Below are 17,442 nucleotides of genomic sequence, written 5' to 3'. Positions count from 1 at the left end.
GGCAAATATTTAACTTTGACACAAAGTAAATCCAGCTATGTCATGATACAAATGTATGTAGTGATCTACCCAATGATGTCCAGCCTGTACTCATGTTATTATCCCCCGCCGATGGAATCGGGAGGGGGATATAGTTTTGGCGTTGTCTGTCCTTCCGTCCGTCCATCCATCCGTCCGTCCGAATTTCGTTTCCGGAGTAGTTCTCTGCAACTACTGGCTGGAATTCAACGAAACTTTATGGGAATCATCAATATCAAGAGGAGATGCCCATATCCTCGCCTTGTTAGGGTCAGACACTTTAACTCAGAGTTATGGCCCTTGATTAATTATGCAGTATGCATATAGAGCAAAAATCATTTCCGCCCTACTACTCTGCAACTACTGGCTGGAATTCAACAAAACTGTATGGGAACCTTCAATACCAAGGTGAGATGCGCATATCGTCGCCTTGTTCCGGTCAGACACTTTAACTCAGAGTTATGGCCCTTGATTACTTATGCAGTATGCATATAGAGTAAAAATTGTTTCCGCGCTACTTCTCTGCAACTACTGGCTGGAATTCAACAAAACTTTATGGGAACCTTTAATACCAAGAGGAGATGCGCATATCCTCGCCTTGTTAGGGTCAGACACTTTAACTCAGAGTTATGGCCCTTGATTAATTATGCAGTATGCATATAGAGCAAAAATCATTTCCGCCCTACTACTCTGCAACTACTGGCTGGAATTCAACAAAACTTTATGGGAACCTTCAATACCAAGAGGAGATGTGCATATCATTACCTGGTTTGGGTCAGACACTTTAACTCAGAGTTATGGCTCTTGATTAGTTGTGCAGTATGCATATAGAGCAAAAATGGTTTCCGCGCTACTTCTCTGCAACTACTGGTTGGAATTCAACAAAACTTTATGGAAACCTTCAATACCAAGAGAAGATGCGCATATCATTGCCTTGTTGGGGTCAGACATTTTAACTCAGAGTTATGGCCCTTGATTAGTTATGCAGTATGCATAAAGAAAAATATTTGTTTCTAGGCTACTTTTCTGCAACTACTGGCTGGAATACAATGAAACTTTATTGGAACCTTCAATACCAAGAGGAGATGAGCATATCGTCGCCTTGTTCGGGACAGACATTTTAACTTTGAGTTATGGCCCTTGATAACTTATGCAGTATACAACCAGAGCAATTATCGTTTCCGTGCTACTTCTCTGTAACTACTGGCTGGAATTCAATGAAACTTTATGGGATACGAAGAGGAGATGTGCATATAGTCGCCTTGTTCCGGTCAGACACATTTAACTCAGATTTATGGCCCTTGATTAGTTATGCAGTATGCATACATCTCATTGGCATTTCCAGATATTACTATTTAACAGAGTTATGGCTCTGTTATTGCCCTGAATATTTTTCAAGTTCAAAGAATATTACTGTTTATGCCATGATAAATATATAAATAAAGCCTGATGTCTTCAGTTGTTGTGTTAGTAATAACCAGTACTCGGCGGGGGATATAAATTCAACGAATTTGCTTGTTTTTTTTTACTATGCTTAATTTTAACGTCCATTTTTATGTTATATTTATGTATAGTTTACGCTCATGGATCATGACATAATGCATGTTTATGTAATGCTATTATATCAGATTATCGCTGTGTTCTTGTGTATTTAAGAAGTAGATATGTAAATTCAAAATCTACCAAGGTGTAAACATTATTTTTGTCGTTTGTTATTATATACCTTGTATTTATTGTGCAATAGATTTTATATTTATAAGACATTACTGGTGGGAAAATACCTCAAGATGCCCGTCCGTGCATTATTTAAGGCATGAGAGGGTATCTCACCAGGGTAGAACCATCTATATTTTCTGTTAGCTAGCTTGATAGCTTCTTCACATGAAGAAATCTAATTTAAAGTTCATTCTGCGGTTTAGAACCCACAGTGGTTAGTGCAACTGATTTGAAGTCAACAATCTTAACCATTTTGCCACGAATGCCCGACCTGGGCAAATTTTGCTTGAATTCAACAAAATGAAAATTTTATTGGACTGTCCTAATTTTGAAATCTCGTCCTTGTAAACAATATCCTCAGGTGAGGAATTAAGGGTAATCGCAGTCCTCTTGTTTTTTTTGTCAAGTGAGTTATTTCAACTGTAAAATGATATGTATACATATTAATCATAGTGCATCAATTTGTTTTTGTATTATTTATTGTAGATGGAAAAAGGTTTTTGAGATGTCTTTCAGTAACTTATTTTGTTTAGTTTTTACTTCTGATATGTATGCTTTAAACTGTTATGATCTCATTTTATATTGTTTTTTTGCATTGCTTAATTTTTATGATTTATAATTTATTTTGCACCTTTTATTGTAACAATGTGGGCCATTACAATAACTCACCCGAGATAAGTTGATAGAAATTGTTATAATTTTTCAGTGCACAAGTAGGTAATAGTAGGGAGTGCATTGGGGCATGTCATATTTGATCCCTCAGAAGTATGATTTATTAAAATTTTAAAGAGGTCCACTCTAGGAAATGCAACAATAGAGGTCCAATAAGAAATGCAGCATATAAAATATATAAGTTATGGTCATTATTTTATCTGAGTAGATGATTTTTACTATTATTTTTCCATACCAGTAGTTCCAGGGGCAGGCCTCTTTTTACCTTTGAAGCATGATTGATATAATGTTTGTAGAGGTGCACTAGACAACGTTACTTGTCAAATATCTAAGCTATGGTTATTGTAGTTTCACGCACATAGACTTTAATGACATTTCCTATACAAGACTATATACACCAAACTGTCCACAGGAAACTTCATAGTATTCTTGTTCACGTTATTCAAATACTTGTAATTTTATTTTGTGCAGAATGTGCCATGGCAACCAAAAGGAAAAAAATAGTCTTAAAAACATTTGGGCAGTTTTTGATATTTTACAGAAATGATCCTTGGTTAACCATATATCATGATTGTTGAAATAATTTTGATTGTTGAAATAACTTCATTTAGTATTAAAACATGGCAGTTATAAGGCAGGTGTTATTTCCCTATAATGTATACATAAATCAATGATAATCATTACAGTTAAATCTGTTGGTCAGATTTTGATAAAATTAGATAGAAATGGTTCATATGTAATTTACTACCAGAATTTTCAAATATTTTTTATTTATCAAAAAAGATGTTTAGCAGGTGGGGGAAGTGTTTCTCCTGTAACTGCAAATGTACATTAAACTCTGGTGAGTGACATAAGGCCAACTTGGCCTTCTTGGGTTATTTTGTCATAATTATCATTTGGCAGTAATGAAAGGTTTTTTCAACCCTTTTATAGAGTTGTTTTTTCTCTTTACAATGTACATATAAATTAATAGGTTTTTACTCTGTATAAATAAAGTAATTTATATTTTTAAACCCTATAATCACAACTTTATGCTCTATGACAAGCGAGGTTGAACAGAAAATGTTGAAGAATTGAACAACTAAAATAATAGATTATATCCTCATATGAGAGTGCAGTTTACCAGTGGTGTTTCTTTGTTCAAACTTTACATGTTTGTTAGGTTCAAGAACTCATTTATTACAGAGATTATGTATATATATATATATTTACATGTATATCAATGTTACCCAGTTGCAGTTCAAGTTTTGTCACTATACAATTCACGCGTTAATATATTTCATTTTTTACCATATGAGCCACGTCACGACAAAACCAACATAATGGGTTTGCGACCAGCATGGATCCAGCATCCGTGCAGTCTGATCAGGATCCATGCTGTTCGCTATCAGTTTCTCTACTTGTCATAGAGTATGTAAGCGAACAGCATGGATCCTGATCAGACTGCACGGATGCGCAGGCTGGTCTGGATCCATGCTGGTCGCAAACCCATTATGTTGATTTGTTGTGATGCGGCTCATGTATTTACATTTATATTTTAATATATCTTTGATGAAAGCATGATAAGCCAAAAATACACAAGTATTTTATATACTAGTACTGTATGAAAGGATATTGTCTCATATTTTCATGTTTATATACATGTACTTTAGTGATCATTCTTGTCTACATTATTGTTTTCTATGTTTATATATTAATACCAATGTTTTGTGATAGTGTGGGGTCAGTTTAATTGCCTCAAAACACTCCAAGACTACCTCCAAGGGCCACTCTAAATTACCAGGTTAAAAGATAAACAGTTTAAAGATGTGAACTGGTCTTTTTATCAATAATATTTATATGAAGAATTATAAAATGACATTATCATGAAAATTATGATTTAGGTTAGTTTAAAGATAAGTTATGTAATGTGGTAAATATAAGATCTGCATAACATATTATAATTGGCAGGGATTAACACTGATTTCAAGCAAATGTTTATTGAAGAATATGGAGTTTAATATATTTCATGCATAGAAGAATTTATTACACAGTCATTACATGTATTTAAATACGAACATATGATAATGATGTAGCATATAGATTAAAATTATGCATCCAAAGGAATATGTATTCAAATTCATTAAATTTACCTGGAAAGTGTTTATGGTCCATGCATAGTTACTACATTTATTATACACAGCTGACCACAGTAAACAGGAAAAAATTTACAGCTCACAATGAACAATCTGTTATACCAATTAACACTGTAAGTTAACTTTTAAATAAGTTATACATGATTAAATTTATCTAAAGTAAATGTACATTTGTAGTCTTAAAGTAGTCTTTGGATAATTAGACTGACCAATAGTGTGTACAATATTCTTTGTTATTTCATTTTCCCAAATAAATACATTTAAAAGAAAAAAAGTTGTCTTGTTGGTGTATAGAATATCATTGTTGTACACAGGATTTCTGTCATAGAGCATATTCCTTTCACCTTATGCAAATGGACAAGATTTAACAGCCTCAATACATGTTCAAGAGCTCACATGAAAGTTTAGTCATTTTTTGCTTTAATCATGGCATTTAAATGGTATACTCAGTCTCATGAGTAGTGAACATTTGTGAAAGAATCTTTCAATTTATGATGATTTAATGGTACATGCACACATTCATATCTCACTTTTGACCTTGATGTGACCTTTACTTTGTGCATGACACTCTACCTTGTAATGGTGAACATGTGCCATGTTATATTAAAATCTTGAAATGCGTGCTGAATTTTTACTTTAAAGACAAGATTTTTTTTTGACCAGTTTTGTTCCCGGGCTCTTTTGTTTGTTCCTTCTGCTTTGTTAAAAAAAAATTTAAAAATAACCTGGAAAAAATTCACTCACCAACCATTTTTTTAAAGAGGCTTTTAAAAAAATGAAAAGTGGGAAAAATTTAAAAAACAATCTTTTGTTTGATGCTTCACGTGTATGATGTGTATTTGTCACAAACTTGAGACTAGTTACTTAACAAGAGCTGTTGGAGGACAGCAACGCTCTATAATTTAGAAGAGTTGTCACAAGGGTGTTTCATTGAGTATAATAATGCTTACCTAAATGAATACATAAAATTAACCCAAAAAGGTACAAATACTTGTTATTAAGATGTTTTATCAGGTAAATCACTGCTTGATTAAATTGTCACAAAAAAAGGCACAAACCCTTCAGAAGTTATGTAGATTCCAGCTTACACGCAAAAACTTAACCAAGCATTTCTAAGTTGAAAAAGGGACTTTATCATGCAAAAAAGCAAATCAGAGTTATGGTACTTGTACCAATCATGTTAAATAATCACAGAGAAGAAGTGTGTGAAGTTTCAATCCATTCCCAGTAGTTACAGAGATACCAGCTTACACACAAAAAACTTAACCAGGAATTTCTAACTCGGGGGGGAAGGGGCATAAATATGTAAAAAGGCAAACCTGAGTTATGTGACTTAAGCCTAATTATGAAAATTAACAAAGGGCAATAACTCAAAAATTGAGAAGTGCAGATTACTGGTTCTTATGCACTGCACTTCGGGTCATTATAAGAAGCATGCATACCAAGTTTGAAGTCAATCCGACTTATAATGACTTACTTATGCTCTTGACAAGCTTAAGGGACACCGACGCCGACAAAAGTAACCCCTATATGTCGCTTTTTTCAAGGCGACACAAAAACTTCCCTTTTTATTTCATTCTGAAATTGATAGTTCAAATGTTTATCAGACACCACGAGGGTTAAGCTGGTCTTGCTGTACTGATGGATAAAGCCCATGATAAAACCACTGGCTTAGTTTATGCTTACAATTATTTCAATTGCCCTCAACAGTGAGAAAATAAAGCATAACAAAGTAATTCTTCTTTCTATTTTCATCTTTTATGAAATGACATGAGAAAAATAATGGTATTCATGTGAAATCACAATAATACAAGAAATGTGATAAACAAATGTTGAATTCTTGAAATATGTTTTAAGCATATGCCATAGTGAGAGAAAAGAACAATCAATTCTGTATTAGAATCTTTTTTATAAACCAGAAATTATCTATGAAACCTGCTGTCAAATTCTGAAGTACAATGCAGAACTTTGTTTTCATAAAGAATGCAACATATAACCTTAGACATAGCAGATTTGTCAGTAAAAAATCTTTTATATTTTAGGTTATGTCTATGATAAACTTTGTAATCATTTTTTTCACATGTAGCACTTTTAAGACATGAACTATCACAAAAACAGTAAGTTAATTATTTGAGATTGTTTTATTTCTTCTTCTCATCCTGGAATTTATAATGTAGATCTGCTGTGTCTGTTCTAGATATAAATTCCCATCCTGTCTCCTTCATATGATATACTGAAAGTAATGACAAAATGTTTATCTATAGTTCATTATCATCATTATAGAACAACTTCATTTGATAGTATGACAAAATGTTAATCTATATTTTATTATCATTATTATAGAACAACCTCATTCAATCGTATTTCTATGATAAAATTTGAATTCCTATATTTTTTACTTCAATCAAAAAATATTGTTTATTTATATGTTTAATGATTTTCAATTTTTCTACATTCATTACAAACAAATAATATTTAACACCCAAACATTATTTGAAAAACAATAAACCGTCACCCTCTCTGTCAAAAAAGGTTTCATAAAACCATATCTTGAATCAAGAGCACTACCATCTATCTGATTTAAAGTCATAATTTTGAGAAATAAAAGTTGCTTAATACAGATGGTGGCATAAGCTGTATAGTACTTACAATTGACAACACCACCACTGTAAGCATCTCTGAATGTAGCATGGTAGATTGCACGCTGTCCGAGATCTAGAGCCTCCTTTACAGAAAGGTCCCACTTGTAACCACTGTCTAGCACACCATAGGCATACACGGAACCTGATCCCACAGAAAACAAGTTGTTGGTCAACCTATCACCATCACTGTCTACATAATATAGTCCTGGACCCTGTACCAAAACATAAAACATAATATGGTAAAATAAAAATAATCTCTGAAAAAAAATTGTGTACACTAATTGTTTGGAAAATGTGTTTGTATCTATATGGGCCATTTGAACGAAATTATACAAATTAAATATCTTCATTCAAATGTTTATATAATATCCTAACATATAATATCCGAATTTTTTCATTCTCGTCACAAGAATTTTTTACTGTGTTTTACAAAAGTTATGACAATTTCATTTTCCAGTTTTGCTTTTGATTTTCTCATTTTTCTGAAAACTTCACCATATCAGAACTTCTCAGAGACTAATAGTATGTATACATCATTAAACATTTAAATAAATAAATAAGAAAATGTTACCTTCTTGTCCCAGCCAGCTATCATTGTACCCTGGAAACAAAAATAAAGTCTTTACTAAGTAAATTGTAAACAACATAACATAAAGGTTACCATTATTTCCTAGAACTGAACTTACTATTCCAGCATTGTTCTGATACTGTTATAATTCTTCCTATATATTAATATAATACATATTAATTTCAATTCTTTCTCCTGTTTTTATAGTTTTTCAATAAAATATAAAAGTAAAAAAGATATTGTATAGAATACCAAAAAGTTTCAATAAAATCTTCAGTCAAAAACAACTAACCATAGAGAGACCCATTCCTTTATAATTATACACCATATTAGCTAAAAGTTTTGATGCTGCTGCTACAGATATTCTTTCCTTATTCCTCAACTCGTAGATTCTGAAAACAACAAGAAAGAGTGATGTTTAAATATTAAAACATAAAGTTATTAGTTTCTTCTTGAATTCATTACAGAATAAAGAACCTGTATCATTTCTATATTTAATACAGTTAATGAACAACCAACCATTCAACCTATAGGTTATGGGTATGAGCCTCACTAAATGTTCCTTTGCATGATACCAGTAATGGTTATCTCCAGGATGAGGACTCAAAACATATTTACTTTTAAGTTGTAAGAACTTTTTTTCATCATTTAACTTATATATATGAGCCGCTTCATGACAAAACCAACGTAATGAGTTTGCAACCAGCATGGATCCAGACCAGTCTGCGCATCCTCTCAGTCTGATCAGGGTCCATGCTGTTTGCTATCAGTTTTGCAACTTGTAGTAGAGGAGTTGGTAAGCGGACATCGTGGATCCTTATCGGACTGCGCGGATGCGCAGGCTGATCTTGATCCATGCTGGTCGCAAACGCATTATGTTGGTTTTGTCGTGACGCGGCTCATATGTACTATTTATACAGTTTAACAATCTGATAAAGACTCATGAGAGTCGAAACGTTGATAAACAACATCATTAAATAAACCTTAAATCTTATTCTGTTAAAACTGCGTTGATTGTTCCACTTGTGTAATTTTCCTTAGTATTAATACAACTATAAGAATGTCTCTTCATCAGAAGTTCTTTCATCATTAATTAATTATTCATATTAATCATTTCATATTTAATTAATTGATTAATTTGATAAAGCATCTTTGAATAGTACAATAACAGCAATTAATTAAAGTTTCATTTACACAACATCCTTACTAACAAGATGAGAAAGGCAGGTAACATCTTTACTGAACATTTTATGTATACAAAATAATACAATATAATGAGCACAACTTCTCAATTACATCTTTATCCCCAAAAACTAATCTTTATCCAATCTTTATACATTAAATGGAATTAAACATGTATTATGAATTAACATTAGACCTGCATTGTTTTGCCAGTACTCTCTCCCAGTATGAACAATCTGCAGCACCACCAGCCATCGTACCCAACAAATATGGATTGATCTCTATAACCTTCTTTACAGTCTGTGAAGCTGAAAATATCATAACATACGAAAAAATTGTCATTTACAGTCTGTGAAGCTGAAAATATGATATAATAAAATTGTCATTTACAGTCTATGAAGCTGAAAATATCATATGATAAAATTGTCATTTACAGTCTGTGAAGCTGAAAATATGATATAATAAAATTGTCATTTACAGTCTATGAAGCTGAAAATATGATATGATAAAATTGTCATTTACAGTCTGTGAAGCTGAAAATATCATAACATATGATAAAATTGTCATTTACAGTCTGTGAAGCTGAAAATATCATAACATATGATAAAATTGTCATTTACAGTCTGTGAAGCTGAAAATATCATAACATACGATAAAATTGTCATTTACAGTCTGTGAAGCTGAAAATATCATAACATACGATAAAATTGTCATTTACAGTCTGTGAAGCTGAAAATATCATAACAAATGATAAAATTGTCATTTACAGTCTGTGAAGCTGAAAATATCATAACATACGATAAAATTGTCATTTACAGTCTGTGAAGCTGAAAATATGATATGATAAAATTGTCATTTACAGTCTGTGAAGCTGAAAATATCATAACAAATGATAAAATTGTCATTTACAGTCTGTGAAGCTGAAAATATCATAACAAATGATAAAATTGTCATTTACAGTCTGTGAAGCTGAAAATATCATAACATACGATAAAATTGTCATTTACAGTCTGTGAAGCTGAAAATATGATATGATAAAATTGTCATTTACAGTCTGTGAAGCTGAAAATATCATAACAAATGATAAAATTGTCATTTACAGTCTGTGAAGCTGAAAATATCATAACATATGATAAAATTGTCATTTACAGTCTGTGAAGCTAAAAATATCATAACATATTTCATGAAATTGTCATTTACAGTCTGTGAAGCTGAAAATATCATAACATATACCAAGAAATTGTCATGAATAATTTCATGGTTGTAACAAAGGATGCTGTGACAAATTTACAGTTATCATAAGGTTAATTCACACCTTAGTGAAACTTTAAACTATATTCATTTCTTAAAAACTTCACAAACTAGAGCAAACTCTGCGCACTGGTTACGCTACGGCCAGTAACCACTACCTTCACACAAATCATGTGATGATGGTCTTATCACATGATTGTGTAAAAATGGCGTATACGCCAATGAACTCGTTGAAAAAATGTTTTATCTGTAATAAACAGCGACATTAAAACTTGAATTCTGGTCTCAAATATGTCGATATGATTGAAAAAAATTGATTTTTGTACAGCGTAGAGTCGAAATTAATAATTACTTGAATGATTTCTCTTTCGAGAGGGGTCATAGTTTTGGAAAAAAACGGTGCGGTATTAAAATTTTAAAAAATTATTTTCATAATATTTATGTTTCCAAAATTATTTTAATTTTAGTTCACATCTAACACCTATCGGTCTTGAAACATTAGCAAAACCGTGTTTACTTTTTAAAATAAATATAAAAATTGAAAAAATTTATATCGTCAAAAATCTTGACAAAAATGTTGTGATGGCAGAGATCAAATTCTGTAAGGGGAGATTGAAACTAGAGCTGTCAGTAGGACAGTGTGTTTGACTATCCACAGTGCTTGATAGTAAAACCATAGCCTGGTTAATATTGAAGTTAATGAAAATGAAGATTTCAAAATAAGAAAATTATTTATGACATAGTTATGAGCTTGGGATAGCCAAAGAATTTTGTATGGTCACAAAGATCCATATTTAATTAGAAATCCAGGCCAAGTTATTGGCTTTTGAAACTGAGTGAACTTCAATATCATCACCAGGGGTTTTACAAAAGTTTTCTTGTGTTTGTGATGCTGGTTTGGGTCCAAGGACATAGCTATAAATTCAAGAATACTTTTAACAAACAGCTTAAGACTATTATACATGTATGTATCATAGATTGTCTCAAAGAAAAAATTCTGACTACTGAAAGACAAAATCTGAATACTAACCAATGTAAGGTCCTGCTGTAGCCCTTGAATCAACAGCCACTACAACACCATGTTGAAACTTGAAGGCAAGTGTTGTAGTACCATGGTCAAAGTGAATTTTTACCTTGCTGTCCTTCTCTTGAAATTGTTGTAAATTCTGTACAGGCTGAAATAAAATGGATATAATGCAGTAAAACTTTAACACCCAAAATAGCTGGAAAAGGTCCTGTTTATGATTTTGACAAAAATAAAAAATAACAAAATTAATCATAAAAAATTAAAATTTCTAGTTATAAAAAGCAGCAAGTTTTTGAAACTTGAAATGACATATTGTATAATTTAATATATTAGACGTTAAAGGCTTGTTATAGTCAAACCTGATGTACCTATCACTCATAAACGCACAACAGCATAAAAATTCAAAAAATGCCTATTATCTTGCCTTTCAGGCTTTAATAAAAAGTTTATCAAATTTTCTTTTAATTTCATGCTCAATCATTAATAAAATATTTCAAACAATGTAATTATCAATTTAAAATAAAATATAAACATCATTAGGATCAGTTCGCTGTACTGGTAGTTCGACGAAACCACTCTCACCCGTAGCACCTAATTTTATAATACCCTGATTTATTAAGGTGTTAATTGGTTCTACTGCATTCATTATCGATTTTTACACCTTATATAAACACTGTTGGAAGTAAAAAATAATCGCCAGATTTTGTAGCCAAAATGCAAAAATAATCGCCAATCTTATAAAATAATCGCAAATGGCGACTATGGCGACCGACAGCGTGAGCCCTGTATTTATCTTGTGTAACGTGCTATGGGTTTATGAGCATTTTCAATATGACTTTGCTTTGCCAAAAAGTAAAAATATCTCAAAGCAATGTCTCTTATGAAGGGCAGCACGAAATACCCAAATATACCCAAATACACCCAAATATTGCCCAAATATACCCAAATATTGCCTAAATATACCCAAATATTGCCAAATTATACTAAAAATAAATGTTTCATACTAAAAAAGTGCTGATTTAATCATGAATACAATATACACTTTCACTAAGATATAAGCAAACATACCCAAATATACTTTTTCCTATCATTGTGTTTTGAACCAAAATACTGTATATACAATGTACTCCATTAAAGCTATTTTTTTGAATAACATGAACACTTGTATTTTTTCTATATGATATGAAATTTCAACAAAATAAAACCTTAACAATGTTAGTGTACTATAGACAACAAATACCATATCTTGAGTTAAAATTGCAAGTACATTCATGAAGAACCTATATAGACTAGTAGATAAGCAAATGTCACAACTTTATTTTCTTACAACATCTTAACTACCAAATATTATTCTCAAAAACTGTGCAAATGAACTAGCGAATGGCCTAAGTTGCATTTTCCAGCTCTCTATTGACACGGGTGAACTCCCCAGGGATTGGAGGGATGCAAACGTAACCCCAGTCTTCAAGAAAGGCGACAGACACTCAGCTGAAAACTATCGACCAGTGAGTCTTACATCAGTTCCAAGTAAGATCTTAGAACACATCATATGCAGCCACTTACTTAAACACCTGGAAAAACATCGTATATTAACGTCACTTAACCACGGTTTTCGCTCCGGTTTTTCAACAGAAACACAACTACTAGTAACTATGCATGACCTACTTTCATCTTTCGAAAGAAAACAGCAAGTAGACGTCGCCATTCTGGACTTCTCCAAGGCATTCGATACCGTCCCCCACGATCGTCTGCTTTGGAAAATAGAGAACTATGGAATAAAAGGAGAACTGCTGACCTGGCTGTCGTCCTTTTTGAAAGAGAGAACAATGAATATAGTAGTCGAGGGAGAACATTCCAAGAGCACCCATGTTGAATCGGGCGTGCCCCAAGGTACCGTACTAGGGCCACTGATGTTCCTTTGCCATATAAATGACTTGCCATTAACCGTTAAATCACAAGTCAGACTGTTCGCAGACGACTGCCTCCTCTATAGAGAAATTAAAAACCATAAAGATCACATAACTTTACAAAAAGACCTTAAAAGTCTTGAGAACTGGGCGTCAGAGTGGGGATTGAGGTTCAACGCTGGTAAATGCTATATACTGAGCATCAAAAACAAGATATCACACTTCTATGAACTCAATAATACTATCTTAAAACACGTGGACTCAAATCCTTATCTCGGTGTACTTATCTCCAATGATCTGACATGGACCAACCATATTACAAATATATGTAAAAAAGCAAGTTCAACCTTGGGCTTTCTTAGAAGAAATTTGAAACATTGCCCTCTAGATTGTAGAAAAACAGCCTTTATAGCCCTTGTACGTTCGAAAATAGAATACGCTTCAATTATCTGGGACCCGTTCTTGAAAAAAGATATTGATAAACTGGAAAATATACAAAGACTAGGAGCAAGATTCATTATGAACGACTACAAGTCAAGAAAACCAGGATGTGTTACAGATATGCTGACCAGCTTGAAACTCGACTCACTACAAGACCGTAGGACCTACAGCCGCCTTGTAATGCTCTACAAGATAGCAGGGGGTATGGTGCCAGCAGTGGACCCTGATAAATACCTGACTCAGAAAGTTGAAGGACGCTTAATTAAACCAAAGAGATTCAGTGACTGTGAAACCAAAAACATTATAAGAGTAGCCAATAACACTAGATCATTTAAAACCATAAACGCACAAACAAATCAATTTAAAAACTCCTTCTTTGTGAAAACACTTGAGGATTGGAACCATCTGGAAGATTCAGTGGTGCATGCAGTTACAATAGGGGGCTTAAAATCAGCCCTCCAGAAACTCGACTAGAGTTCCTCCACTCCCCGTAGGACATATACCAGAAGTGGTCCTCCTACGTATTCACACAGATACAGATAGAACTGCCCTTTTCAACGGAATGAATGAAAGGTATTGCAGGCTAAGTCATTTTATTTTATAAATATTTATCTATTTCTCATCATAATCTATATATTATACAAACAAAGATAAATATTGCTATATTTGGGTATATTTGGGTATTTCGTGCCCCCGCTTATGAATACCTTTAGTAGGGAATTACAGTCAACCCGGCCCCAAGTTAACCCGGCCCCAAGTCAACCCGGCCTCAAAATTGGTCAACCCGGCCCCATAATTGGTCAATCCGGCCCCACAGTATTTCTATTTGGTCAATGCGGCCCCAAAATTGGTCAGTGCGGCCCCAAAATAGGTCATTCCGGCCCCAAAATATTTATTTTTTTTAAAGAAAACTATTCAGGTCATTTTGTTGTATGATGGAATAAAATTATAAATTGAATATTATTAACTATAGAACAATACAGAACAATAGTAAAAAAACGCGAATTGGCATAAAAGTGTAGGTAAATTAAATTGCGCCGATTAAGACTTTAATACGCAATAGTGATAATGAATAATTATATAACATCAACAATTATATTTAACTCAACATTATTTCAGATGTGATAATGAAACAGTTTAAAGCAATCAATTAACAAAAAAGGTATAGCTGTGAAAACAAATCCTTTAAATTCGATGTAAATTAAAGATGGTTTCATAAGTGTTCATGCGATAATTAGGAAGAAATGCATAGAATTTCAAGTTAAAAGGTTTGTATAAATTAAGTTTACAACAATCTTTTTTTCAGTTCATTTGAATGTTTTTATTGAATACGTTCATCAGTATAATTAATATTTGTTTCGTATTTTATTAACTTATTTTCAAAGAATATTTACTGTGTAAAAAAGTATTGGAATATTACGCGGAAAGTCCGAGCGGGGCCGAAGGCCCCGCGAGGGCTTTAGCGCTCTTAGATAACATGTATGACGCGTATCAGTTCAAATGAATCAAATTCAAACTAAATGAAAATTTCAAAAAAATATATATCCTATATCTAATGAGCTGTGAAAAAATCCTTAGTTAACTGGGCGCCGCCATTTTGAAATCCTTTTGAGCGCTTTTAATGAGCGTCTACATAATTCAGACTATTGCAGACGCATGCTAAGTAACACTTCCGGTGAAAGAATGATTTACAAAATCAGAAAATAAACCTGCATTTCATTGATAAGAATTATAGTAACGATTATAAATATAAAAAGTTATTCAAACATATCCTTTTTGATAAATTAGCACATTAAAAATAACGTAAAAACAACAACAGTGATTAGAGATTAACAAAAATGGCGGACGGGATTTTCCAAACGCCGACGCATGCGCAGAGGTCTGGAGTTTTTCGGAATAGTCCGAGCGTTCCGATGATAGGTTGAACACCACCAATTTATTCGTTTTGTTTATTCAAAAAAGATCTGGTTTACATGTACACTAAATATGTTATGCTAAAATCATAATTCATAAGAGCTTTCCGCGCCATAGGTAGCACCTAATTTCATATTACTAAGTGTTTTGAAAAATTGATAGTGGTTTGTGTTAAATCATTTTATGTCATTATGACTGATAACTGTATTGATTGTGGATATATTGTGCGTGACAGACAGGAGGCAGTGACCTGCGATACCTGTGGTAGATGACAGCATCTCTATAATTAATCTTACTTAAAAACTGTTAATGGAAACACTTTAGTGTGCTTTTGGTCATTTCTTTTTTTAACATACAATAACATAGTAATGTCAGATTTGAACTCATTAAGGTTTCTTTTCCATGATTTGTCAATAAAAAAGTTTAGTTTTTTCTTAATACTTCTATTGTAGAAGGGTTAAGGTTGAAGACAGACGTCACCTTATTTTCGCGACGGTAAAAACAGTAAACTATGCATGTGTTGCTTGTTTGTTAATACGCGAAAAGTCCGAGCGGGGCCAAAGGCCCCGCGAAGGCCCCGCGAGGGCTGTAGCGCTCTTAGATAACATGTATGACGCGTATCAATTCAAATGAAATCAAATTAAAACTAACTGAAAATTTGAAAAAATATATATATCCTATACCTAATGAGCTGTGAAAAAATCCTTAGTTAATGGGCGCCGCCATTTTGAAATCCTTTTGAGCTAAATATAGATATCAGAGTGCTTTTAATGAGCGTCTACATTATTCAGACTATTGCTAGCAGACGCATGCTAAGTAAAAACTTCCGGTGAAAGAATGATGTACAGAATCAGATAATAAACCTGCATTTCATTGATTAGAATTAAAGTAACGATTATAAAAATTAAAAATTACTTCAACATATCCTTTTTGATAAATTAGCACATTAAAAATAACGTTTAAACAACAACTGTGATTAGAGATTAACAAAAATGGCGGACGGGATTTTCCAAACGCCGACGCATGCGCAGTGGCCCCCCTTTAAGTTCCGAATGATAGGTTGAACACCACCAATTTATTCGTTTTGTTTATGCTACAAAAAACCTGCAAAAAAGATCTTGTTTACATGTAAACTAAACATGTTATGCTAAAATCATAATACATAAGAGCTTTCCGCGCCATAGGTAGCACCTAATTTCATATTATTGATAGTTTTTATATAAAATAAATAATAAAAGATATCACGTTAAACTTTTGTTGTTGTTTTAGTTGTTAATTTTTATTTATTTCTTGATAAGTGTTTATATTTTAAAGCAAAATCAATTTTTAAAAAAATGGGGCCGGGTTGACCAGAAATAACATTGGTTTGGGGCCGGGTTGACCAATTTGGGGCCGGGCTGACTTGAGGCCGGGTTGACTTGGGGCCGGGTTGACTTGTACCGTTAGTAGGGGGTCCTTAGCAGAAATAATCAACCTGTTAAGGACTGCTAATCATTCAAAATATAATCTATTTCATTAAGAAAAACTGCATTGAGCGCAATGACCATGAAGGTCAAGAAAAAGTATAACAACACTGAGAAAACATACAGTTGTATAAGTTAAAACATATATAATGTAACATTTACCCCACCCATCGGTTTTTAACGTGAAATGAGTTGCACTTTCGAAACGGGTCCAGTTAAAGAGAAAAGGAAAGGCTTACATCAAAGTTGTATGGCATCGAAAAATTTTGAGATAAACATTCTACGTCTTGAAACAATTGCGATGCATCTGTTCCTCTGTTTCCACCAAATATTTTAGTTTGAAATGATGTATCACGGAATCCACAAACGTCGGCGAGCGCCATTTTTAATAGTTTAGGTAAAAATGCTGTTAGTCACTCTGATTGGTAATTAATAGACTGGTTTCTAGCTTTTTGCGGCGTAATGACGAGAATGAGAACCAATAGCTGGTTTCTTCTGGTACGAGG

General features: G+C 32.9%; 1 protein-coding gene across 1 annotated transcript; it reads right to left on the bottom strand.

The window, feature by feature from the left end:
• Positions 1 to 6,277: 6,277 nt before the first annotated feature.
• On the bottom strand, positions 6,278 to 17,349 carry LOC132722718 (proteasome subunit beta type-5-like). Its single transcript, XM_060707250.1, has 7 exons — positions 17,176 to 17,349; positions 11,215 to 11,359; positions 9,130 to 9,241; positions 8,044 to 8,143; positions 7,755 to 7,784; positions 7,191 to 7,395; positions 6,278 to 6,774 (listed from the first exon to the last, which is right to left on the bottom strand). The coding sequence occupies exons 1-7, from the start codon at positions 17,317 to 17,319 to the stop codon at positions 6,683 to 6,685; spliced, it is 828 nt and encodes a 275-aa protein (XP_060563233.1). The 5' UTR covers positions 17,320 to 17,349; the 3' UTR covers positions 6,278 to 6,682.
• Positions 17,350 to 17,442: the final 93 nt, after the last annotated feature.

The sequence above is a fragment of the Ruditapes philippinarum genome, unplaced genomic scaffold (genome assembly GCF_026571515.1).
Source record: "Ruditapes philippinarum isolate M1 unplaced genomic scaffold, ASM2657151v2 ctg147_1_1_1_1, whole genome shotgun sequence".
Classification (NCBI taxonomy): domain Eukaryota; kingdom Metazoa; phylum Mollusca; class Bivalvia; order Venerida; family Veneridae; genus Ruditapes; species Ruditapes philippinarum.
The sequence above is the reverse complement of the archived record's forward strand: the minus strand, read 5'-3'. Positions and strand labels throughout refer to the sequence as shown.